Source organism: Phacochoerus africanus, chromosome 3, assembly GCF_016906955.1.
Source record: "Phacochoerus africanus isolate WHEZ1 chromosome 3, ROS_Pafr_v1, whole genome shotgun sequence".
In the NCBI taxonomy this organism is placed as follows: domain Eukaryota; kingdom Metazoa; phylum Chordata; class Mammalia; order Artiodactyla; family Suidae; genus Phacochoerus; species Phacochoerus africanus.
The window spans coordinates 109,671,685-109,696,676 of record NC_062546.1 but is presented as its reverse complement, the minus strand read 5'-3'; the positions used below and the strand labels follow the sequence as shown (position 1 = coordinate 109,696,676).

The 24,992-nt window shown below is 38.8% G+C and overlaps 1 protein-coding gene across 2 annotated transcripts in view; it reads right to left on the bottom strand.

Moving 5' to 3' along the window:
• TENM3 (teneurin transmembrane protein 3) overlaps positions 1-24,992 on the bottom strand; it is a 706,293-nt gene that overhangs the window by 79,244 nt on the left and 602,057 nt on the right. For both annotated transcript variants that reach the window (XM_047772297.1, XM_047772296.1), the window contains exon 13: positions 2,711-2,857. In XM_047772297.1, the coding sequence (XP_047628253.1) occupies positions 2,711-2,857 (147 nt within the window). The remainder of the gene's footprint in view (positions 1-2,710; positions 2,858-24,992) is intronic.

The following is a 24,992-nucleotide window of genomic DNA, read 5'->3' as shown; positions in this document are numbered from 1 at the left end:
GGGGAGAGTTGAGGGTTGGTTCTGGTCACTCTGCTCCCTAGGGAACAGTATAAGGCATACTTTGTTTTTCTGTGCTTCAAAGATACTGCATTTTCCGCCAATTGAACGTTTGTGGCAACCCTGTGTGGAGTAAGCTTATTGTGCCATTTCTCCAACAGCATTTGCTCACTTGTGTTTCTGTGTCATGTTTTGATAATTCTCACACTATTTCGAACTTTTTCATTATTATTACATTTGTGATGGTCATCTGCGATCAGTGACCTTTGATGTTGCTACTACCACTCACTGAAGTCTCAGATGATGGCTAACATTTTTTAGCAATAAAGTAGTTTTATATTAAGGTCTGTACTTTTTTGGGGGGACATAATGCTTTTGCACACCTAACAGCCGACAGCATAGGGTAAACATCAGTTTTGCTTGGCGTGGGAAACCAAAAACTCATCAGACTTGCTTATTGAGATTCTGCCTTTACTGCAGACGTCTGGAACCCAACCTGCACTGTCTCTGATGTCTGCCTGTGTTAAGTCCACTCTATTTAGAAACGAAGGAAAAGGCCATTCAATCTTCTCTGACAACCTTTTGTGAATTCCACCTAGCCAAGGTGAGCACTTTTGAAAGCAAAAGAAGGAAAATTGAATAATAATAGCTGCTACTTACAACATAATATATCCCTGGAGATACACTATGTATATGGCAAACATTCTCTCAGAAACTCCTTTTTTCCTATTAAATTTTTTTTTTATGCCACACCCATGGCACATGGACGTTCCTGGGCCAGGGATTTGACTCTGAGCCTCAGCTGTGACCTACGCACCATCTCCAGCAATGCCAGATCCTTTAACTCACTGAACCTACTGCCCCAATCGAATCTACAACTCTGCAGCCACCTGAGCCACCACAGTTGGAGTCTTAACCCATGGTGCCACAGCAGGACCCCCCCGCCAATTTTTCCTATTTTATATGAAAAGCAACTTGAAGTTCATAAAGATCAAAATCTTGTGATTGGCATATGTACACTGAGGTATATGGAATGACTGGCCAAGGGGGACCTAGTCTATAGTATGAGGAACTCTACCCAATATTTTGTGATAACCTACATGGGAAAGAATCTGAAAGAGAACAGATGCGGGCACTTTTTTTTGTTTGTTTGTTTTTAGGACCCCACCTGCCCAATGTGCAGGATATGGAAGTTTGGAGCTGCAGCTGCTGGCCGACACCACGGCCACAGCAATGCCAGAACCAAGTTGAGTCTTCGACCTACACCACAGCTCATGGCAACATGGGATTCTTAATCCAGTGAGCGAGGCCAGGGATTGAACCCGCATCCTCATGGACACTAGTCGGGTTCATTACCACAGAGCCACAATGGGAACTCCATGTGTAATGTATAACTGAATCATTCTGATGTACAGCAGAAATACCACAACATTGTAAATCAACTAGACTTCAATAAAACTTAAAAAAAAAAAAAAGAATGTTGTGGAAGGCCACATAAGTCCTATGAGGTGGAGTGAAAACCTGTATTAGTTTTTTTTTTTTTCTTTTTTTACAGCTATACCCATGTCACTTGGAAGTTCCCAGGCTAGGGGTTGAATTGGAGCTGCAGCTGAGGTCTACACCACAGCCATGGCAACACCAGATCCGAGCCACATCTGTGACTTACACCACAACTCGTGGCAATGCAGATCCTTAACCCACTGTTTGGGGCTGGGGATTGAACCTTCATCCTCATAGAGACAATGTCCAGTTCTTAATCCACTGAGCCACAACAGGAACCCCCAAACCCATACTCTTAACCAACATGACACTGGCCACAGGGACATTCCCCAAAGGGCAGGTGGAATGAAGAAGGTGGGGACACACATCCTCACCATCAGAGTCAGGGGTCACAGAGGCCCAGACAGAAACGCCATCCTTCCCCAAAGCTTGGTCCCAAAGGGATATCAAAATGGAACAGTGATAGGAATAGTTCCTCCATCCCTAACTCTTACTCTCCATTCTTTGAAACTGAAATAATAGCAGCATGGGGGACATGCACCCCAGGGAAAAATTATTTCTTAAGCCTGGGCTCATGTGGGGTGGAAATGTGCTGTCTTTTTCACAGGGTGTGAAGTTAAGGATAAAAAGACATGGGAAGTACAGCTTCAAGGGGGCGGCTTTCTCTTCCCGTTTTTTTTTTTTTTCCCCCCCCCCAGTCAGGCCTTTTGACAGAAGAGCTTGGAAAGTGCCTGGCATCTTTTGGAATGTTCAGTTATTAAAATATTACTTTAGGGAGTTCCCTGGCGGTCTAGTAGTAAGGATTTGGTGCTTTCACTGCTGCAGCCCTGTTCACTCCCTGGTCTGAGAACTGAGTCCCATGTCCAGCCAACGCATGCCTCAGCCAAAAAAAGAAAAAAAAAAAAGATGATGCTGCCTTAGAGTTCCCAATTGACCAGGTCCTACAGCCTGCAGTGAGGAGAACTGTTACCTGGAGGGCAGGACAAGGGATGGAGAACAATGTACATTATACAGTCGCTTGGTCACCTTGACTTTTCCCTGAATGATAATCATCTTGCACCAGTTTCAGGAAAAGAGGGAGCAAAATCACTCCATCAGCACTCATGTATTTTCTAGTCAATCTAACCTCTGGGGATCTGACTTTTTGTGTGTGTGTGACCACTGGACTTGTAAACCTGGGCATAGGCTTGCTTTCTCACTCAGCATCTCTTACCTCCCTCGTTGTCCTTGCTATCTGTGCAGAGGGTCTCCATGGCTACATCGCATCCCGCTCCTCTCCATCCGGGCTGGCAAACACAGTGCCAGCCGTTTTGGTCTAGCGTACATCTTCCGTTGCTGTTGCACAGACCGGGGCAACCCTCTGTCGAAAGAGACAAAGAAGGAAAACAGACGTGATTTGAGTACTGAAAGTTTGTGCGCCCCAAATAAACAGATGAGGGACACTGAGTGGGAACAGGCCTTTCAAAACAGCACAAATACTGTAATTGCACATGGATCGAAACAGCAACATTATCTAAGGAATCTAATTCTTATCCAAGTGGCATCTTTGATTGGCCTGACCCTTGAGACACCACTTACCTGTGCAGGACAGAAATATCTGCAACGATCCACTAAATGGCTGCAGGCCAGACAAAATTAATTTTTTTTTCTTTTAGCAAAGCAACAAGGTTGATGGTAAGGTGTGAAAAAATCGTCTCAGCAAGATAATTTCCGGGTCCCTAGAATAGATTTTTCATTGTTGTAAACATTCCTGGTCACTGGTTGGGACATGCCTTCTTAAAAGTACCTTGTTGCTTTCACAAATTCCCTCTCAAGTCAAAAAGCCATGAACATGGGTATGAGGATATGAATGATGTCAAAAGAGAATGTTAATTTTATCTGGCCTCAGAGTTGCCGTATATTCATGTGAAATTACAGTGCATTAAATAATTGCACAAAGTATAGGCCAGTATTAATGACTATACTTTATGCCAAGAGTACATTCCTTGTCACAGAATAAGCAAAGCCCAGGAGGTAGTGAAGCAGCTTAGCATCTATTCTAACAAACATTAGGATTCAGGCTGCATACGGATGGGACAGAACCAACAGGATTTCCAACTAAATGTAATAGCTGTGCATATTTGATTACTTAGGACGGACAAAATGAAATACCATAAGGACCACAGTAAAACATCGATAGACTGAACAAAAACACGGTAGTGACGTGCTTCAAGACAGAGAGCGAAGAGTGATATTTTGTGACAATCTCCCTAAAGCTTTTATGCTGTTACCTTTATATCCTATCTTGTCTGCTTTTATGGGCAAGGAGGGAAAATTTGGGAAACAATTAAAATAATTTCATATATCCGAAATCTATAATTGTTTCAGTCTAACATGACAATTTAAAAAAAAAAAACAAATTTTGCCACTTCCTACTCATGATAACTGGCATGCAGCCAACATGATCTGTTTATGAGGATGACACTTGGGTAGAGTCTGGTGTTCTTGTCTATGAGTGTGACATGACACTGACAGAAACGAGACTATAAATGCTCTAAAACTGCAAGAATCTTTGGCTATTAGTCAGATCTTTTTGGATAGAATTATTAACTTGGGGGAAAATATATCAGTAAAAATACCTGCTCTGGCAGCTGGGGTTTGGGGTATAGCTTCTCATAATCAGAACTCTGCTCTGGTTTCGGTGACAAAATTTAAGGGAACAATCTGTTTAAAGAGGTTTCGTGTAAGTCTGTCTTAAAAGAATTATTCATATATTGGCTTCCCCTCCTCCACTGAGGAACCTGATCTCAAAGAGACTTCTTGTCTCCTAAGATTAGAGTTAACAGGAGGAAGAGTATTTTGACAGTCTCTTGTGCCGGGTGTAATGAAATGATACTTAGGTATCCCATCAGGTCACGATATGATTAATTTTGCTGCTTCTTTTCTTTTAGACAGTTACTGTCTGTATTTATGGCTTATTCAATACATAGAAGGTGAATTTTCCTCATGGATATTTTGTTTTGTTTTTAACAAAGAGAAAGATTTAATTGCCCCATTGACAGCAAGGTGCAGCAGCTGACTGCATGCACACAAGAGTTATTACATGAAAGCCTGGATATTGCCATGAATATTTTCATATTCTAATGAAAAGCACAAACAAGGAATAAAAAAAATAGGTAATCTGAGGAGAAAGGGAAGGGGAAGTTTCTCTTCTGAAAATATGATTTTCACTTCTTTCTATGGTAACTGAAGACACAGAATCTGCTGTTTTCTGCTGAGTGGTGTTGTCATTTCTGTTTTCTAGAATGTACCGTATTTTGCAGGTTTTTTAGAAAAATCACAAAACATAAATTATGATATCACATATATTTTGAAACATTGAGAAAAAGCCAAAGAAGTTTCCATATGAGGATAAATGAGATTTCTTTCAACATATGTTAACCAGAATCTTCTTTAGATTGACAATTTCTTATTCTGTGATAAGAGAGTGAGCATTTGTGATTCCTGGATTTAGAAGTTAAAGCTTATGAGCTGAATGGCAAACAATAAAGATCTTAAAGCCACCCTCTCCACCCCGAACAAAAACAACAACAAGCCATACACAAAAAACAGCAAATATACTGTTATCTTCAGTTTTTGGTTGCAGTGAAAACTAATGCTTTTACAAAGGAATGAAATCTGTGATAACCCAAAAGTATAAATATGAGACACAGACATTTAAGTCTTAATACTTTAAATCCAAAGGATTTCACTTAATGTAAGCCTAATTTATAATTTACAAAAATATGCAAGAAAAACAGTCTATTTTCATACCTAGTGCAATTTAATACATGGTTCTAGAGAGATATTATATGGAGATATGTCAACAAAGAGCAAGTATACAGTACCTTTAACTATCTTATCCAAATAGTGAGCTTGGGAAATTAAAAAGGAAAAAAGAACAGACAGACATTTCAGAAGTGTCACATGGGACAAGGAAATTTTCAGAATTTACATGCAAATTGAGCAGCTGCAGCTGACATAAGACTCACATCACAGGACAGAGATGCACTTTATATCTTCTAAAAAATGCAATATATTCATGTTTTAGCAAATGCAGTCATGATTCCAGCAAATACTCAGCGTTTTCAAGGAAACGTAAGCAGGTCAACTAACACTCTCTTTTGCATATGATGTGGAATATGGGCCCTAACCCTTCTTGAGACTATCCCTTCATAGCTAAACAGAACAAATGGAATTAAATTTGGAAATTTACAACTCTGAAATCTATAAATAATCAAACTTTTTTTGGGTGGGGGGTGAGAAAATAGTTCTATTTTTTCAGGTTGTTTTGAACAAAGTAGTTTCATAAGGGTTACACAGTGGAAGGGCAGAAGGAATATACAGAAGCCCTGGAAGAATCATTTACATATATTCAGATGCTGTCTTTCTTTAATCTGTGAGATAAACCCACAGAAGTTCTATTTCATTCACCTTCTCTTTTGAGTTACTTGCATATTTGGAAATAATCAGACTTTTGTTAATAATGATGCAAAATATAAAGGAACTGAGAATCCTTGAGCAAACTTAATACAGTATTATGAAAAAGATATGTGCAAGTTCTGTAACATGGATACCTAGCAGCCCTTGACTATGTCAGGGGGCTACGATGTATCAAGATGTATCACATACGTAGTCAGGTAGGAAAGAAGGACTGCTCTGAGATCTTGTTTCTTTTCAGGATTCCTACAGGAATTGGGCTCCTTTTCTCACAAAAGCTTTGCAGGAACAGTCAGGATTAAGACAAGTCTTTTACTGTACCTGTCCATTTAATCTTTCATGAGGTTACAATTAGCCTACACCTTTCCTCTTCCCTCAATGGAGAGACCTAATATATTCTTCATAAGCCTCAAATCTTCTTGCTTTGTCAAAATTCATACATCTTTAATGATCTCAAATTGCTTTTCAAAGATGCTTATGTTGATTATTTTTCATTACTGACATATGCAAGTGGTAGTAGAACTCACCAGAATGATTTAAACTATAACTTTCAGTTGAGCTACTCAAGTCTGGGAGTTCTGTCACATGCGTAAACAAGACCGTAAATGGTTTAGGCGCATCTGTACCGTGTCTATAAAAGGATTCTTCGCTTGGCCACAGGATTCCATTAGATGCTTCTGAACGGCATTTACAAATAAGCATGTTTATAGCTAATTGACAATATATTGCAGGGGAAATTAAGGCGAAAAAGAAAGAGCGTCAGGCACTATCGTGAAATTCTAATTTCATTAAAAATTCTGTTTGCAAATATTAAAATAAAAACACATAATTGTATAATATCATTCATACTATTTCTCAATAATTCCTTCCGAACATTATATAATATAGTAGAGTCCCATGACAGCTCAGTTGATATTGAGAATAAACAAAGTGCCATTAAACACTGTGGAGTTTCTGGTTCAGATAGGGCAGTATTTCTGAGGGAATTCTTAGTTTATGAAAATTTATAACACTGATCCGAGTTGGAGAATAAGCCTCGGCTTTTACATCAGGTCCACTACAGTTAATGCAACCAAAATAAGGAATGCAATTAATTCTGATCTAGATTAGTAGTTTCAAAGGTGAACTAAAATAGAATCTAGCCAATCTCATTATTTTAACAAACAGAATCAATTATGCAAAACAGTATATTGATTACAGGTAAAAGCAGGTTTATCATTGGGTCAAGAGAACATCAAAAGTGGAGCTGAAATGAGAAAACACTTTAAAAATACACAGTAGGTCAAAATTTACACAGCACTTTAAATATTACAAATATTTAAAACATACTTAGTAAAAAGTTTTAAAACCAACCATAAGAAAAATATCTGTACTGAGAAAATGATACCAAGATTTGTCATTTGCATTTTATATCATAGGGCCTAACTGTGAAGCTGAGAGCTTAAAACTAAGAGAAGGAGGGAATAAACTACCACCTATATTTTGGCCTCAAAGAGTAAAATTTTTGACAACACCACAAAAGCCTGGCTCCAAACAACAAAGAAGTTAAAAGGAAATGTCAATACACGAGGTTCAAATAATCATTCAAAATAATTGCAATGATGAAAACATCATCATATAAGCTACTACAGAAAATAATAAGAAAAATGCAGGCATGTTGTAAGAAGCCATTAGGAACAATAATCGTAAAAAAAACACAGTATATTTAAAAATTAATACACCTAACAATTGCTGAAATATACATTAAGTTGCAAAAAAAATTACTTTGAAAATGAACAAGTGTGTTCTGACACAAAAAGAAAGTCCTTCTTACGAGATCTAGTCAGAAGTTTTATATTTGTTTTATAGAAGAAAACTCTGATAAATAGGAGTGCTAGACACATAAAATGGAGCCCTTTAAAATTCTCCAGTAAAATGCTGTATTCATAAAACACTTTCCCTGGGGTTTCAATAATTTATCTTTTAAGAAGATCCATGTGGGACATAGAGGGTGAGTATTACCGCATTTCCTGTAAGACAGTGGTTCTTAATCTTTTTGGGGTCTCAGATCTCTGAGGAAAGTGGTGAGAGTTACAAATTCTGGCCCCTGCCCTCACCAAAGGCACACATGTTCACAAACACAAAATGCTGCTTATTATTGCAGCTTTTCCATGAGCTCTGGTTCCATAACTTGCAGATTACGAACACTTGGCTGATGTATTAATGATTCCCAAATTTCTAGCTCTGCTTTATAGCATTCTCTCATTTAATCTTCACCACAACCCTATAATGTAAATACAGTTGACACAGTAAATACAGATGAAGAGAGCAGGAGAGACACATTTTGTGCAAGGGCACAGGTAGCTGTCTAGGCTATCTGGCTCTAGAGCTTGCTCTTAACCACTGTCATAATGTCTCTTCTTGGACATTTAGAAACAAATTAATTTTTTTTTGGTAGAAGAAATGGATGAAGAAAGCTCAGACGTACTGCACACTCATTCCTGACCTAACGTGAATTTAAGCAGATACTTGCGTTTCCCAAAGTCACAAGGTAGTACCATCATCTTTTTGATATCTTCTATATGGCTTCCCTAAGAAAGTGCCAGGTGGATCTACCTTAAATGGCAGAAAACAGGTGAGTGTCTTTATGAGCCAGGGCTAATCTTGGCCTTAGCTGTCTCTCATTCAAAATGAATTCCAATACACAGTCATTCCTGGAACATGACAAAGGAAACAGTTGCTCAGTTTAAGCCCATACATTGGAATTCCTTGGTCTACTTGCTGGTACAGGTGTCCAGGGGCTCACTGAAATTTGAGCTGGAAGACAGGTCTGCCTCATCAAAAGAATTGTTATTCTGTGATTAGCTCATAAACCTCTGAATTCACCAAAGCAAATGAAGAAGACTGCATCCTTCTCACACATTCCCCTCTGAGTACTTTTTTAAAAAAAGCATTCTTCCTCTTTCCAAGGTCCCTATTTACCATATTTCCCCCTTTACATTTGGGGAAGATATGTGGAGGTGAACACAAAATGATTTGCTTAGGTCCATACTCCTTAATAATGGACCTGGATTCTAAGGCCCTGTAGGTAGGAGCCTGCTCATATATAGTCTTCTTGTATCTTTTTTTTTTTTTTTAATTCCCAACATGGACAGTAGGGAGGAAGAGCATCCTTTTAGAAATTCTACCTACATTTTGTTGTCTCCTTTGCTTATCTATCAAAACTGTGGGCCTCTCTCTTCCTTTCATTTCTTGTAGTTAACTGATTCTTCCTATTTTCCCTCTGAATACCTCTCATGGATGAAGTCTAGGAGTACAAACACCAGGCTAAATGTGAAAGGAGAAAAAAAGAATCCAGAACTAGCTGTGATCAGTTCATTTTAGTTAAGAGCTTTTAAAAGATTCCATGAAAACACAGGGCTTCAATGATACAAAGACATATGTGACAATGTGTACATCTTCCCCGTTAAGAGATGTAAACTTCATGGTCATGCTAATCACTATATTTCCATCGCCTGGCTCATAAGGGATATTCTTAATATCTGCTGAATAAAATGATTAAATGTGCTTCTTACGGTGCGCCTACTATGTCCTACATGCATTTGCAGCTTTGGAAGAAATTCTATGAACAATACACAAGCTATCTTTTGAGAAAGAAGTGTATGAGTGCAATACCTCATTGACAATATCCTTCCCCTCTCCTTCGTCCATCTGGTCCTCTTCCCTTGCTCAATCCATCTATCCTAATTGTATACAGCGGCATTAACAATAACTAGCATTGACTGACTATTACTATGTGCTGAAAATGATGCTAAGCATTTTACACAAACTGGCTCATTTAATTTTCACCACCCACCCGAGGTGGTAAGAGGTACTTTTATTATCTTCCCTACTTCACAAATGAGGAAACTGAGGCACAGGAAATTACCTAACTTCTTTAAGGTCAAAATGCTAGCAAGTGGTGCAAATTCCCAACCAGGCAGTCTGAGACCGAAGTCTATACACTTAACAAAGAAGCTCTATGTACAACACAGAAGATGCAGAACTGTGTACCCACATAAGGTAGACCAGAAGCATCTTCTGTTTTTGGATTGGTCAATAAATTTCCTTGTATGAAAAAAATAAGGTGAAAACAGGTAGAACTCCTTAATTCAGTGTCGACAATTAGAGGGAGAAACCGGGAAGGAAGACTAAAATTGAAGTAATTTCAAACATTCATCTGTGGACAAAGCCTCATAAACAAGGGTATTTGACATAAAGAAAGCTTTACGATAAGAACTGCTGGAACCTGTTCTAAGAATCTGAAGTTTGGAAAACCAACTGGCAGGATATTAAGACTGAGGGATACCATCAGGAGAAATTAAAACTAGGGAGTTTGAAAGAATCAAAGAACAGAAGCAGTTCAGTTGATGTCCGCTGTAGAAGAAATAACTGCTGAGTGATAGTTCCAAAGAAGGCTACTCATTTAAAAAAAGGTCAGAGGAGTTCCCATCATGTCTCAGTGGAAATGAATCTGACTAGCCCCTGAGTACAAAGCTTTGATCCCTGGACTCACTCAGTGGGTTAAGGATCTGGAGTTGCTGTGAACTGTGGTGTAGGTCACAGATGTGGCTCAGATCTGGTGTTGCTGTGGCTGTGGTGTAGGCTGGTGGTTACAGTTCCGAGTTGACCCCTCACCCAGGAACCTCCATATGCTGTGGGTACAGCCCTAAAAAGACGAAGAAAGGAAGGAAGGAAGGAAGATGTCAGAGGAGTACATGTGCCTGTTTGGGGGAGGAATTGGGATATTCGGAGGTCTTCATGGAATAAGATTAATTCCAAATTTGCTTTCCTTTTACTGTCCAACTGATTCTTTCAAACACAGAGAGGAAACAAAGGTGAACCAAGTTGGTTCTATCTACATTAGGCAGTTCACCAGGGAAAAATACAAATAGTTTGGCTGTGTATACATAGTTGCTGATGTGTATAGTTATCATCTATTCATACTGTTTCTGCTCTCGACAATGTGCTTGGGTTAGAGCATATTAAATAGTAACGTATTTTCACTGGGCTGTTGAATTCACTCCTGGATATTGCGTACACACAGTCAAATAACACAGAATTTAGAATGCTGGAAATATTTCTCAGTTTAATTACAACAATAAAATCTTAGGGGCCCATCTCTGAAAGAGAATAATTCAATCAGATGAGTGCATAATAAAACACAGACATATTCTTCACTATGGCAAACACTGTGAGGTCCTTGGAGGCGAGGACGAATTTTTATTTGGCATTGTGTTTCATAATACTTTATAACAGACTTTAAAAAAATGATTCACATTAGTATCTCATTAAAGTTATAAGTATGTATCATTCTTTGATTATGCATGTGCCAGTTCCTGTAGGATGAGAGAAGAGCTACAGTCTGCAAATAAGTACATATTAAATCCATTTATTCCAATCAAAAACTGTTTAAATCAGTGGGCAAGCTGCATACCCATTGATTTGATGGTCGTTAATTGGTAAGCACTTCACTGTTCTATTACTGATTACCCTGTCATAAAGGATTATGACACTGACATAATTTTAAACGCTGTAAACCAATTTACTCAGACCCCTCAAAAACATGTCCTCCCTCACCATAGAATTCTCATTCTGAGACTGGGCTAAAACACTACAAATATTTTACCTTATTTAGGAGAGTCAATTACTTTGAATTTTAACAACTAGCAAGTGCGCTTTAACAACTGGGTTGTGCCAGTAAAAAGTATGTGTGTGTATGTGTGTGCGCGTGCGCGTGTATGCGCACATACACGCGTGCACATGTGCTGGAAAGAGCTTTTGCTCCCCTCCAATTGGCAGCACATTTTCAAAAATCTGCTTCAAATAAATTGTTTTTGAAAGTTTGCATATTTCATGTTTTTAGAGATTGGAAATTTGCTTAAAAAATTATCTGTATAATACATTGCTTCTTGTATGCACCTACCCAAGCAAAATACCATACTTTAGTATGGAATACTATTTATACTAAGACATTCCAAAAGAGTGAAATAATATTTTTCCTGATTTAAATCTGCCCAGGAAAAAAAATCTAGATTTTATGGAAAAGGTGCTTTGAGATAAATGAAATCCTATCAAGTCAGCGCTGCTGAAAAAGTGCCAGGATAAGCTGCAGAACTTTGTACAGACAACTGGGAGAATAATATTTGGTATTTTCCTTCAGTTTAGAATTTCATGCCTTCCTGTCGACTACATCTCCATAATGGAAGCAACACTGGAGCAGCCAGAATGCCGACAGCATGCTCACTGATGCTGGCATGCGCACAGCCTATGAAAGGGAAGACTATTGTTTGGCGTGTGTTACATGAGTTTTGCGGTATTCTCTGCCCATGGCGTCATTCCACCTACTGGCCCACATACATAAACATGAAGTAACACATGTCTCCGTCAGATTTTTACTTCTTGTTTGAGTTCAGGGAATGACACAAGCAAAACCACATTTTCTTACGATTTCCTAGATTTTAAAAAATCAGGTATATTTTAGTATCCTGATTTGGGAACTAAGTTATCCACAACACAGACTGTTCTTCACATTAATAAATGAAAATTAGGATGTACATACCACTTTAGGCTAAATAAATATTCAGATCTTTAAAATTCTGATACAAGGAACTAAGTCATAGCCATTACCAAAGTGGTGTCTGTGTAGTATTGACAAGCCTTGTGGAGAGAAACCATAAAAATGATCCACCCATTTGGTCAACATCAATGAGCATAATTTTTTGTGTACCATCATTACTTTTGTCTATTCATAAAATTTAAGAAAATTTATAGAAAAAGGTATGAATTAGCATGTAAGATATACTGGCTCTTTCTTTTGTCTTTTTTTTTTTTAACTATATCAGGAAAAATAACAAAGCTAAACAATCCATTTAACTTACTGAAGAAAAAACTATAACTTATTTGGGGAAAATTGTAAAAAAATGGCTCTTTTCAAAGGTGATTTACACAGAGAGTATTTTTTCTTTATTTGTGGGCAAGAAAGAGTGTGTACAGATGTCTGCCACTTGTATTTTGGGTACTGAACTTTTCTGTGACTTTTTTCATGAGCTGATGCTGATTATACCTACTCATTTTCTATGAGTTTTCCAGTGGTCAACATCTGTACATAGCATTCAGCCTACTGATTTCAGCTGACAAGAAAAATAAACTGGAAATAAATTAAAGTTTTAAAAGTGTGTAGCATTTTCAATAGTTTACAACCTTCTTAAATCCTCTACAATAGAAACCAATTTTTCCTGAACTGTTTTTTGTTGTTGCAATTGTTATTTTTATTTTAGCAAGCTATGGATCCTGCTATCAGCTATAATTCAAATTTTCCTGACTAAAAAAGTGACATTTTAATATTGATGCATCACTGACATCATAATTACTGCATCTGTTTCTATGACAATTCAATTTTATGTGACAGGTATATAGATATTTTTTTCTCTTTATCATGGAAAAATTTAACTTTCACCTATTCCACTATACGCATACATACTAGAACAATTAAACAGGAGGCAGCTTTGTCTAGTGCTTAAGGGAATCAAGTTGGGAATGGTTCATGTGGATTTGGGTTCTAATTACTGTTAGTTACTGGCTGTGCATCCACAGAAAAGTTACAGAACCTCTCTGAGCCTGGGTTCTGTCAACCGAGACTGTAACAGTATTTACTTGATAAGGTTGTTGTGAAAATTAAGCAAGAGAACTCTGCATTGTGCACATAGTAAGCACTTGATAAATAACAGGTACTATTAATTAACCTTTTTAAAAAAAGATTGTTTAAAAAGAACAAAACCATGAAGTAATTGGTATCTTTTAAGAGACCATGTAGAAGAAAATAAATCTTGACTTTCAGCAAAGCATCCTGGGGCTACCAATGATCTCTTCATAAACCATGAGGTCCACCCTGCCCCCAAAATGCCAGAATAGGCCCCCTCATGTTCCACCTCCTCAAGATATATCCCCTTTAATAGGACTATTCTTCATATGAACAGGCTAGATCCCAAAGTGGGGACAATTCCATTTTTGTGTGAAGAATTTTTTTGTGTGCACAATTCCTGATCAAAATGTGATTCAGCGTTTGGGAATAAAGAACACATCAGTGTGTCCTTATATATTTTGTGTTCCTTCATTAGTGATTTTATTTGAGCAATGTAAATAAGTATTTTCTAAAGGAGCATAAACAACCATATGATCTGTTCATAAATTCAGAAATACAAGTCGCTTTTATAGTAACTACTTGGGATTTAAGACATTTAAATATCCTATTCTACATGCACATTCCGATCCTTACACTGCAATTGTGCTGAAAAATTTTCATTCTACTTTTCATTACGGAATATACTGAGCAGACTTGACAGAATAAATATTGCTAACTTCTGTAGCAGAATGATATGAGTTTGTGTATCGCCATTCCTAAATGCAGGAAGAAACCCACGCTGGCTGGGCTGGGAAAAGTGTTCGCAATAAGCTGTGGTTTTGACTGTGGGTGCCATGCTGTTACAGACAATTCTAATTGCCCATGGAGGCTTTTATTACATGGCTTGTACCTACACTGGTCACAATTCAGAGAATAATGCTTTGGGGGGCAGGAAAGAGTTAGGGTGTGTGCAATCACCACAGAGATGGTTTTCTCTTGGCCTTTTATAACAGTTATATGGTGGGTTTTTTTTTTCCCCCTTGCATATGGGTTACTCATATGGATAATAATCACTACTGGGGACTCATCTTAAAAGCCAAGAGTTGCAGTGTATGTGAAAAGCATTATTTTACACTTCATTGTTCATGTGGGGACTAATTAATGAATACCTAACGCCATTAATTCACAATTAGATCACTTATGTTTAACCACATGCTTTCTGTGCATACATATATAAATATTAATTTTGGATAGCATGATAATCGTTCAGCCCCATAACAATTAAACAGCTGTAACCTGTCTCATATGTTAAGTGATGGAGCTGCAGGCAAGCTCCATAAGCAGATGGTCTTACCCACCCATGCTTAATGTTAAAGACTTTTTAAAAAAAGAGGTGTTGACAAATCAGAACAAGGAGGCATAGTTTTAATGCAAATCGGCCCATTTGCAATGGAGATTATCCTAAAAACTAATTTGGTGTATAGGAAAAAATTAAGCTCTGTTGTTAAAGAAAGACATTATATTCCATTTGGATATAGCAGATTCCCCACCAACATAATTATTTACTAATTTCATTCAACCAACAGGGTTTAATGGAAACGCAGCTGGCAAAGTATTCATATTTATGGACCTCCTTTGACTGCTCCTTAATTTATCCAAGGCTCATGTCTGTTAAACCCCAGAAATAATAGCCATATTTCAGGCAGCTGTTTTCCAGCTTCACTAAAGAGGCACTCAAAGAGGAGAGGGTCAATGAACCTATCATGAAGAAGAGCAATAGAAAAAAATTGGCCCTCGTCACACCATAATCTGTGAAAATAATATGTTAAATATGAAGAGGGAGAAAGGCCATGGCTTTTGCACAGAAAAACACGGTCACCAAACTTGTACTTTTAAAACAGGTAGGTGGAAAAGGAATGGCTTTAAGATGAAAAGAGGTTATTTTCCCTTTGTCACATTCAAGAAACAATCAAGATAAATTCTGTCATTGAAAGGATACTAAGGTTCCATGGCAGGAAGGAATAAGCACATTCCTTAAAATTGTGGGCTTAATTCTTCCACACTTACATTGGACTATATGCAAAGTTCTGAGTTTTAAAAAACATTTTATGGCTGTACCCGTGGCATATGGAGGTTTCTGGGCCAGGGATCAAATATGAACCGAAGCTGAGACTTATGCCACAGCTTGTGGCAATGCCGGATCCTTAACCCACTGAGAAAGGCCAGGGGTTGAACATGCATTCCCATGGACACTATGTCGTGTTCTTAACCTGCTGAGCCACAATAGGAACTCCCAAAGCTTTGATTTTTTATTTACTCCATTAGGGTAATAAGGATCTCGGCAGATAATGAAAATTACTTGAGACCTACATGAACATTTTCACTAGCTGGCCAACAGTCCTTGGTTACCCGGCTTGAGTTTTGGGAAGAATGTGACATATTTATAATCTGGCACTTGTTATAATCTTTCTCTTCCTTGCTAATACTGTGAAATAGCTGATAATATTATTTTGCACCCGGTTTCCCTCCCAAAAGCCTTGGACCTAAACTTCTCCATAAAAGGCTTCTGGTGAACTTGGTAAGAATTAAAAGGATCATCTTTCATCTTTATTTCTGGTTAAATTGTATATCCAGTCAATTGAACTTTAAAGCCTCCTCTACACTAAATCTGGTGGAAATTAAGGTCTTAGATGATTTTTAAAAGATGCAAGTCAATGAGGTGCTCCAAATTGAAAAAGATATCTGAGTATATTAGTAAAGAAACACAATGGCAGGCTTTTAAGAAAACAATATAATACAAATTTAACATATAACTTAATTGGGTTTTATTCAGATTTTTAAAACTATGGAAAATAACATTTTAATTCCGAGAAACAGATTCAGAAATTTCCCTGGGATAGTTATAATTTATCAATTGTTTCCCTAAGATACAGAGGAGTTACACAGTAAATTATTTTGAGAGGCTTAAAAAACTAGGTAGAAAACCATGAAGTTCATGATGGGAAATAAACACAAGATTGTAAGAAAGAAAAGAACCAGGTTTATCAAGCTTAAGGAAATCAGCACATAAATGATCATAAAAACAGAAATAATCATTATTTGCTTATGTACTGTTCCTATGAGAGAAAACTGACAGTGGATTTAACCCTCTTTCTTTTTTTCTTTCTTTTTTTTTTTTTTCTGAATACACTTCCTCTAATGTCAGTGGGTCTTATAGTAGGCTGGATAGGAATAAAGTTAATTTCTAGTAGCTGTTGGGACTCAAGTTATATACCCCAGGAGGAAGATTGGAAGGAAAAATGTGTGCACAGATAACCACTGTAGGATAAAATTCTTTATCATGTGATACTCTAAGGTATGTTCAGCATATTCCTTCCAAAGACCTCAAAACCCCCATCCTCGTAATCAGCTATGTCTAAATCACCTAAACAGAAAGCTCTATTGTTAAATCCAGATACATTCACCCACAGAACATTTACCTACATTCAGAGTCGAGTTTGAGAAGTCCTTAAACCTGCCCCTCCTCTAAAGTACAGAACACAGGTAACATTTCCCCAAACTATGCAACTGTCACTGAAATTTACCTCTCAGGAGCACTGCTGCCTTGTGATTTCAGAGTCTCAGCTTTAGGCTGCTGCCTCTCTGTTTAGTGAGGATAAATCACAGAGTGAAGAATTGGATGAGAAAGGGGGAACTCAAATACCTGATGTCAATGCCAAAAGTTGCTCAGCTACATTTATTCTCAGGGGTAAGGAAACTGATACCTAAGGAAGTGAATCGTCAACACGATAGAACATTTATCAGGATGGCTCTGGGGAACTACGGATGTTACTGAAGGTCACACAGCAAATCGCTAGCAAAAGTTATATGAAGATTTGAATTCAGACTTTTCCCAGGATGTATCTGATTCTAGGATGTAATTCCAACAGGCTCTTGAGACAACATGTGACTTTCGTGGGCAGATGAACAAGCCAAGGAAGGAAGGGATGCTGCAAAGTTAAGGCTGAAAGGCACTTCACAGAAAGTTGGTGGAAGAGTCAAACTAATCACCCCTCTGGAGCTTTAGAGGATTGTCAAAGTTAGTAGAGATTCAGAATGATTCAAAAACCTGGATGGGAGTTCCCGTCGTGGCTCAGAGGTTAACGAACATGACTAGCATCCATGAGGACGCATGTTTGATCCCCGGCCTCGCTCAGTGGGTTAAGGGTCCGGCATTGCTGTGAGCTGTGGTGTAGGTTGCAGACGTGGCTTGGGTCCTTTGTTGCTGTGGCTCTGGTGTAGGCCGGCGGCTACAGCTCTGATTGGACCCCTAGCCTGGGAACCTCCATATGGCATGGGTGAGGCCCTAAAAAGTCACACACACAAAAACCCCCAAAAATCCCTGGGACATATGGTATTAAGACTTAAAGACTGGTCTTCAGGAGCTCTCTTGTGGCTCAGCTGGTTAAGGATCTGGCGTTGTTGTCACTACAGTGGTTCTGGTCACTGCTGTGGTGAGGGTTCTGCATGCCACAGGGGTGCCCCACCCTCCAAAGACTTAAAGACTAGTCCTTAAGACTAAAATATGATGGAAACACAGTCAAACTTACTAAAGTTTCACAGGTAGGCTTGTGAATTTATTTTTGTTGGTTGATTCCTCTTTGCCTCAAAGGTTATTGAGCACTGAGTGAAAAGATTCCTTTAGTTCAGATCTGCTATTTTTTGGCAGCACAGGCTGCAGCTAAATTCAGCCCATGGCTTCATGTCCTTTTATGTTGAAATTGGTACATGTAAAGAAAAGCAAACTAATACAGAAAAATTTACATAGTGATGAGAAAAAAAAAACACTCAAAGGATAGAAAAATTAAAATCTCGACACAGAGAGCTAGTGACCATTGCCGTCAACGACAAGGCTCCCATTATCCAAGCACTTCTTCATAAAGAGGAAACTAAATGTGATGTGGTTACATGGACTAGTAAAATAAACATGATCTCTGTGATAGTTTAAAAAATATTGAAACTGTGTAGAGAGCGCGAGAGGGCTGACAACCTAGCGAAATAGGGCCTCCATTATTCAGAAAGGTCAGAGAAACTGGCTTTGCATTTTTAGAAGAGAGGAGATTAAGCGACCTCATTAAAAAAAATACCAATTCTGAGGGGATTACCGAGGATAAAGCACTGTATATAAAACTGTTAACTGAATAAATCAGACCAAAAGGAAAAAAAAATAATATTGAGAGGCCCCCAGTGGAGGTGAACGTCATCTCAAAGGACGAAAGAGACATCTAAAAATCAGCCTGGTTTGCAGAACATCATCTCCATGGGGTGGCTTTCCACACGGTTCTCGCAGGATTCGCTAACTGGGAGCTCATGGCAGGAAGTATCTTACGTGCTCCTTTTTTGCACACTTCATGGGAGGTTTTCTTAGTCTGTCTGGATGTTCACGGCCAACTGAGTCAGGTAAGGGGAATTGCCTCGCACCCACCTCCATGCCTCCTGAGTCCTATAACCCACCCTCCACCCGTGTGACAGATTTGCTCACACTGTTAGTGTGGTGGGAAGTGTGGGGGAGAAATCATTCTTAGAACCAGCACGCACTCTTGTTTCCCTGCCGGCTAATTCCTCTGCATGAGGATAAGACTCAGTAGAGAAGAACCCATACCGGTCCACTTTTTATTAATTCCAGTCCAAATACTCTAGCAACAAGAGCAGTGACAGTAAAAGACATCCCTACAGCGTTTGCTATGAGCCGGATAGTGTTCTAGGTGCATTTCTACCCGTCCTAAGTCACTTAATACTTCTGTCAACCCTATGGGGGAGCTACTCTTTTCATTTCCATTTTAGAGATGAGGGAACTGAGGCATAGACAGTGTAAATGGTTTTCCCCAAATCACACAGCTGTCAAGTAACAGATCTGGGAACCGAGGCAGATCTAGGTTTGGAGGGCTCTCAAAGAGATCTCTCTTTAAGAAAAAGAATACCAAATTATGAATATGAAATTAGGTACAAAGTGAGGAGTTATTTAGAATGAGAAAAAAACACAAAAAATTATAATTTTGAAGCTGGAAAACTCCATAAATATCAGAAAAATTGTAGAACGTTTTTATTTTTAAGTATATGACATGTCTCTAACAAACAATTTTTTTCTATAATTTTTAGGCTGTATTTACTTAGTCTCCTTATAAGTCAATGGTTTTATAATATTTCTTTATAGAAAGAATAATCCAGTCTTTCCTCAATGTGATTGTTTTTACTTTGTTTTGTTTTTGTTTGGTTTTCGGCCACAGTTGCAGCATGTGGAAGTTCCCAGGCCAGGGATGGAACCTGTATCACAGCAGTGACCTGAGCCACTGCAGTGACAATGCCAGATCCTTAACCTACTGTGCCATGAGAGAACACCTCAATGTGATTGTTTAATTATTTTTTTTTTTTTTGGCTTTTTAGGGCCGTACCCACGGCATATGGAAGTTCCCAGGCTAGGGGATGAATTGGAGCTGCAGCTACTAGCCTATGACACAGACACAGCCAGCCATGGCAATGCCTGATCCTTAACCCCCTGAGCGAGGCCAGGGATCAAATCTGCATCCTCACCAATGCTAGTTGGCTTCATTACCACTGAGCCACAATAGGAACTCCTAATATGGTTTTCATTACCGACAATTTTAGAAAGTTTCATTTGGCTTCAACACATGTTATTAGTAATGTCGTGCAAATTTTTGTCACCACTGTCCAGTTTGGGAAGACTTCATTGTATAATAAACTAATCTTAAATACTCCATGAATTTATGACATTTATTAACCACTTTGCTCTGATGGCCCCATGTAATATCATGAGTTTGATAACATCATTGTCAATATCAGGACTTCATGTCATATAACCAGTAAATCATCTTTTTCTGGTATGGTCACATGATTCTGGGATACACTGGGATGCATAAGGCATGTGACTTCACACGCTGATGAACTCAATTTTGTAGTATTGCTGTAGACTTCTGCCTTAAAAATATGAGTTCTGATAAATTCTTACCCAAAGAGAAAATTATGGTCAATTTTTAACTGCATTAAGGTCCATCATCAAAAATACTTCTGACCAGAGAAAACTTTGATTTTGATCAGGCATTTTACAACATATCTGATGACAGGAAGAATTTTCCACTGACTAGCTTCTGTTTCCATGCATTTTAAAACTTATTTCCACTCTGCTACCTGTTTACTTCTGGTGCAGGGCTCTGCAGGACAAATTTCTATTTTCCTGTAATCTCTGACCTGAACTTGGAGGTCTCGAGGTGAGTCTGTGGATGGCAGGCATATTCTCTGATGGCTAGCAGTAACAACCACAGATGGCAATGATTTCACATCTCATAAATATATCCAATTACACTGAAACTAAATGCATATTGAGCTCAAATTTTCCTTAGCTGAATCTTCCGAGTGCCCAGAGCCACTCCAATGCCACCCTACACAAGGAACTGTGTGGTGGAGAGAAGCCTGGAGTGGAAAAAAACAAAGGTCCTAACTGACTTGCAACATATTGTTGGACTTCAAAGCCCCTTCAGGGAGACAGAACTCAAAGCCTCTGGCAAAGACAAGAATTACCTGATGCTTATCATCGCCTCACCTGTCTCACTGTAATGCCTCCTCCCCCACCTTGAGCAACCTGGCCTATTCCTTCCTGCCCCCCTACCAGGAGTTATGTGGCCCACTCCTCACCCCACCCCTAGAGGGGCAATGTAAGTTCCCAACCAACCGGCAAGTGTATCGGAAGATGCCATCTTTCCACAACCAATCAGCAGGTGCATTGTAAGATGTCCTCTCTCCCTGGGCTATAAAAACTGATAGGACCATGTGCTCCTCATAAGCTCTCCCTGATTGTCAGGAAGTCATCCTGCTGGTCTAGTCTCTTATCTCAATAAACTCCTCTCTCTTCACCTCACCATGCCAGAAAATTCTCCTTTCTGACGCATGTGCACAGACCACAACACACATGACCTTTAAATCCACGGTCCCCTTGTAAGATCCTAGAAGGGGACCTGTACCATGAGGAGCCTTGATGCTTAAGCTTCCTCAGTTTCTCAGTAAAATTCCATCAGGGACCCAGATAGGTGGTCCTAGAGACTCCTTTCTTTACTACATGACACTGACAGATGTGAAGCCAAATGCCTCCCAGAGCAATCATTTGCAGGTGTAATGTAGTACCCTATATCCACTTGTTAAGGGGGGAATCATAAGTTCAAATAAAATGTAAGAAAGATAGTTTTGGAACTTTTATATTCTGTATTACCATGAATATGATTCCCAATTTGGGACCATTACAGAAGTCAAAAAGAACATTGAGCTTGCCGTCTAAGTGAGATATTTATCAAAGAAGCAGTTGCCAAGGGGGAGGAGGAGGAAGTGAGATGGACTGGGAGTTTGGGGTTAGTAGATGCAAACCAGTGCAACTGGAGCGGATGAGCAATGAGATCCTGTTGTACAGCACAGGGAACTATATCACAAATGAGTGATGGAACATGATGAAGGATAACATGAGAAAAAGAATGCACGTGTGTGTGTGTGTGTGTGTGTGACTGAGTCACTTTGCTATACAGCAGAAATCGAGAGAACATTGTAAATCAACTATAATAAAAAAAAAGAGGTTATTTTTTTCCTCAAAATTGTCACCTATTTTTTAATTTCTCGGCTAAAATACCATTCTTTCACCATTATCCTGAGATAAGAATTAGAATATGAAGCAAAAGACATGTCTAAACTGGCATCCTTTTGTCTTTCTTTTACCCCCATACTGTGAGTAGGTAACTCCCCAGCTGTGTGTATTTCATTTTCAACTTCTAATCTCTAGCACTCCAAAGCCCAGAGCAACTATGGTATTTATTAGAGGTATGCTGAATACTGTATGTCTAAGTTTTGTCTGAACAAACAAAGCACGTCTTTGTGATCATTAATGATCTTGTTTCCCAGTGTAGGAAAGAATTAGAATAAAAACAAATAGCCGGTCTTTTGTAGCTTAAAAGAATTAGGATTTCCCCTAGGCCAAATTTCCATTTGAATTGCCTGAAAGTACATGAAAATCAATGTAGCTCAATAAACAACTGTGTTTGAGAATTAACCAGAAGAAAAATATTACAATAGACTCTACCTGTCTTTCACACTGATTTTACAAAGCAACACCTCTCTCACCCCCATTCCAAACATATCAACTTCTTGTTAAGCCATAGCCATTCTGAGAGTAGGTCACATTTTATAACAATGAAATGGAATTTCATTAACTCTTTAAAACAAATTCGCTGGAGAGCCATTTTGTTTTACCTTTTTTTTTGTCAGCATCCAAAACATTGTCTGGGTTGCACTTGGCCTCATTTATACTTAACGACGAAATAAAAACTGATTGAACAGTGTCTGCTAGGTACTTTAGCAAGTGATTTACATTCTCACATTTCACTGGATCCTAACAACCTTATGAGGTACATAATATTCATATACGAGGAAACATAATCAGAGAGGTTAAATGATTTGCTCATAGTCACAAGGAGTAGCAGCAAGGAGTCAAACTCTAAAAGCTCTTAAACATTAGACACTCTGCTTCAGAATCTCATATGATAGGTATTATTATAGTTACTTTACTTTTGGAAGAAAAAAACCAATTGAGGCTAAAAACAGTTAAGATCTAAGTTACAGTGAATAAATCACAAAACTGCTTGGAAAACATATCTTTTTAAAGATTTCTGAGCCTAAGCCATTTTCATGATATTACACTCCCTTGCATTAAGAAGTATTCAAATGTCACAGATGAGATGGTCAATAATTGATTAATGGTAAAGAAATGAGTATCATAACAAATAAAATGTGACAGAGGCATGCAAATGTTGTAGGGGAAAAAAACCCAAAACAAGTTAAATCAAGTTGAGAATAAAAAGTGAACCCTATGCCTAAGTCTAATAATTTTCCACATAAAGCAGAAATTATCAATACATTCTCAAACTGCAAGAACCCTCCAGGCATCCATGGAATTGGGACACTGCTCAAGGGACTTAATGGAGTCAAAGAACTTAAACAACATTCCCCTCCAAAAACACTCCTTAAAGTGAGGCAGAGTGATGAATAATGATTTAGGTAGGTAGCGTAGAAACAAAGGCTTCTGGGAGTTCCCATCGTGGTGCAGTGGTTAACGAATCCTACTAGGAACCATGAGGTTGTGGGTTCAGTCCCTGCCTTTGCTCAGTGGGTTAACCATCCAGTGTTGCTGTGAGCTGTGGTGTAGGTTGCAGACGTGGCTCGGATCCTGAGTTGCAGTGGTGATGGCGTAGGCCGGTGGCTACAGCTCCGATTGGACTCCTAGCCTGGGAACCTCCATATGCCGCTGGAGCAGCCCAAGAAATAGCAAAAAGACAAAAAAAAAAAAAGAAAGAAACAAACAAACAAAGCCTTCAACATATTCTTTGATACCATTGTTGACTAGTATCTATGATTTGGGAGTTCCAGGAAATAACATTCTCAGGCCTTGTTTTCTGTAGAAAGTACACCTGCTTTACGTCTAGGTGGACCTTAACCTTTAATTCACCCCTTGACTGACTTGGAATGAAGGAATGAGAGGAGTGGCCACTCCCAGTCTAGGTGAAAGAAGAACAATGAAGCCATAAAACTTATGGGGCATATCCATCTCTAAGACCTCTAGTGGATAAGGCCTGATATAGGTGACTGGACAAGGCCAATGGGAAAAAGGAATGATGTCTGGACCCCACGTTGGTACCACCTCCCTTAAGAAATAAAAACCTCCACAGAAAAATAGGAAAGGGGGACTCTTCCTCTCCCTCCCAGTGTCTGTGCTGGGAGCTATTTGCTTTCCTGTAATAAAGACTTTTGGTTGCTTGCCACCTGTGTGTTTGTGAAGTTCGTTCTTCGGCCCGCTGAATAAGAAACCGGATTCCGCTAACATCTTTTGGGTATCAAAAGTAAAAAAAGAAAAAGCAAACCCCACGATGTTTCACACCTAAATAATTACTATATTGTTAATTTTTACTGGCATGGAGATTCAAAACTGGGCGGGGGAGGGGGGGCTGCTCCAGGATTGAAATAGGTTTCCAACCTAAGGTTCTTCTTTATATCTAAGCAACTTGTAAACAACATAAGCCCATTTTTCTCCATTTGTGTCTGCGGGGAAATGGGAAATGCCCATCAATCTCCAGAAGATAATTCACCATCTTTAGAAAGAGATCGTCACCTTCCTCACCTTCATAACAACCCTGAACCACTGTAGATAACAATCAGATGTGTTATTTATCTCTCCTTCCTCTCCCTTTCAGATCCTGTCTCATCTACAGCCTCCAATGCTCTCAGATACAAACGGATGGCTGTAGGGGCAAATTTTCTCCCATCAATTGCTAAAAAGAATATTTCCTGGGGGAAGGTACAGGTTAGT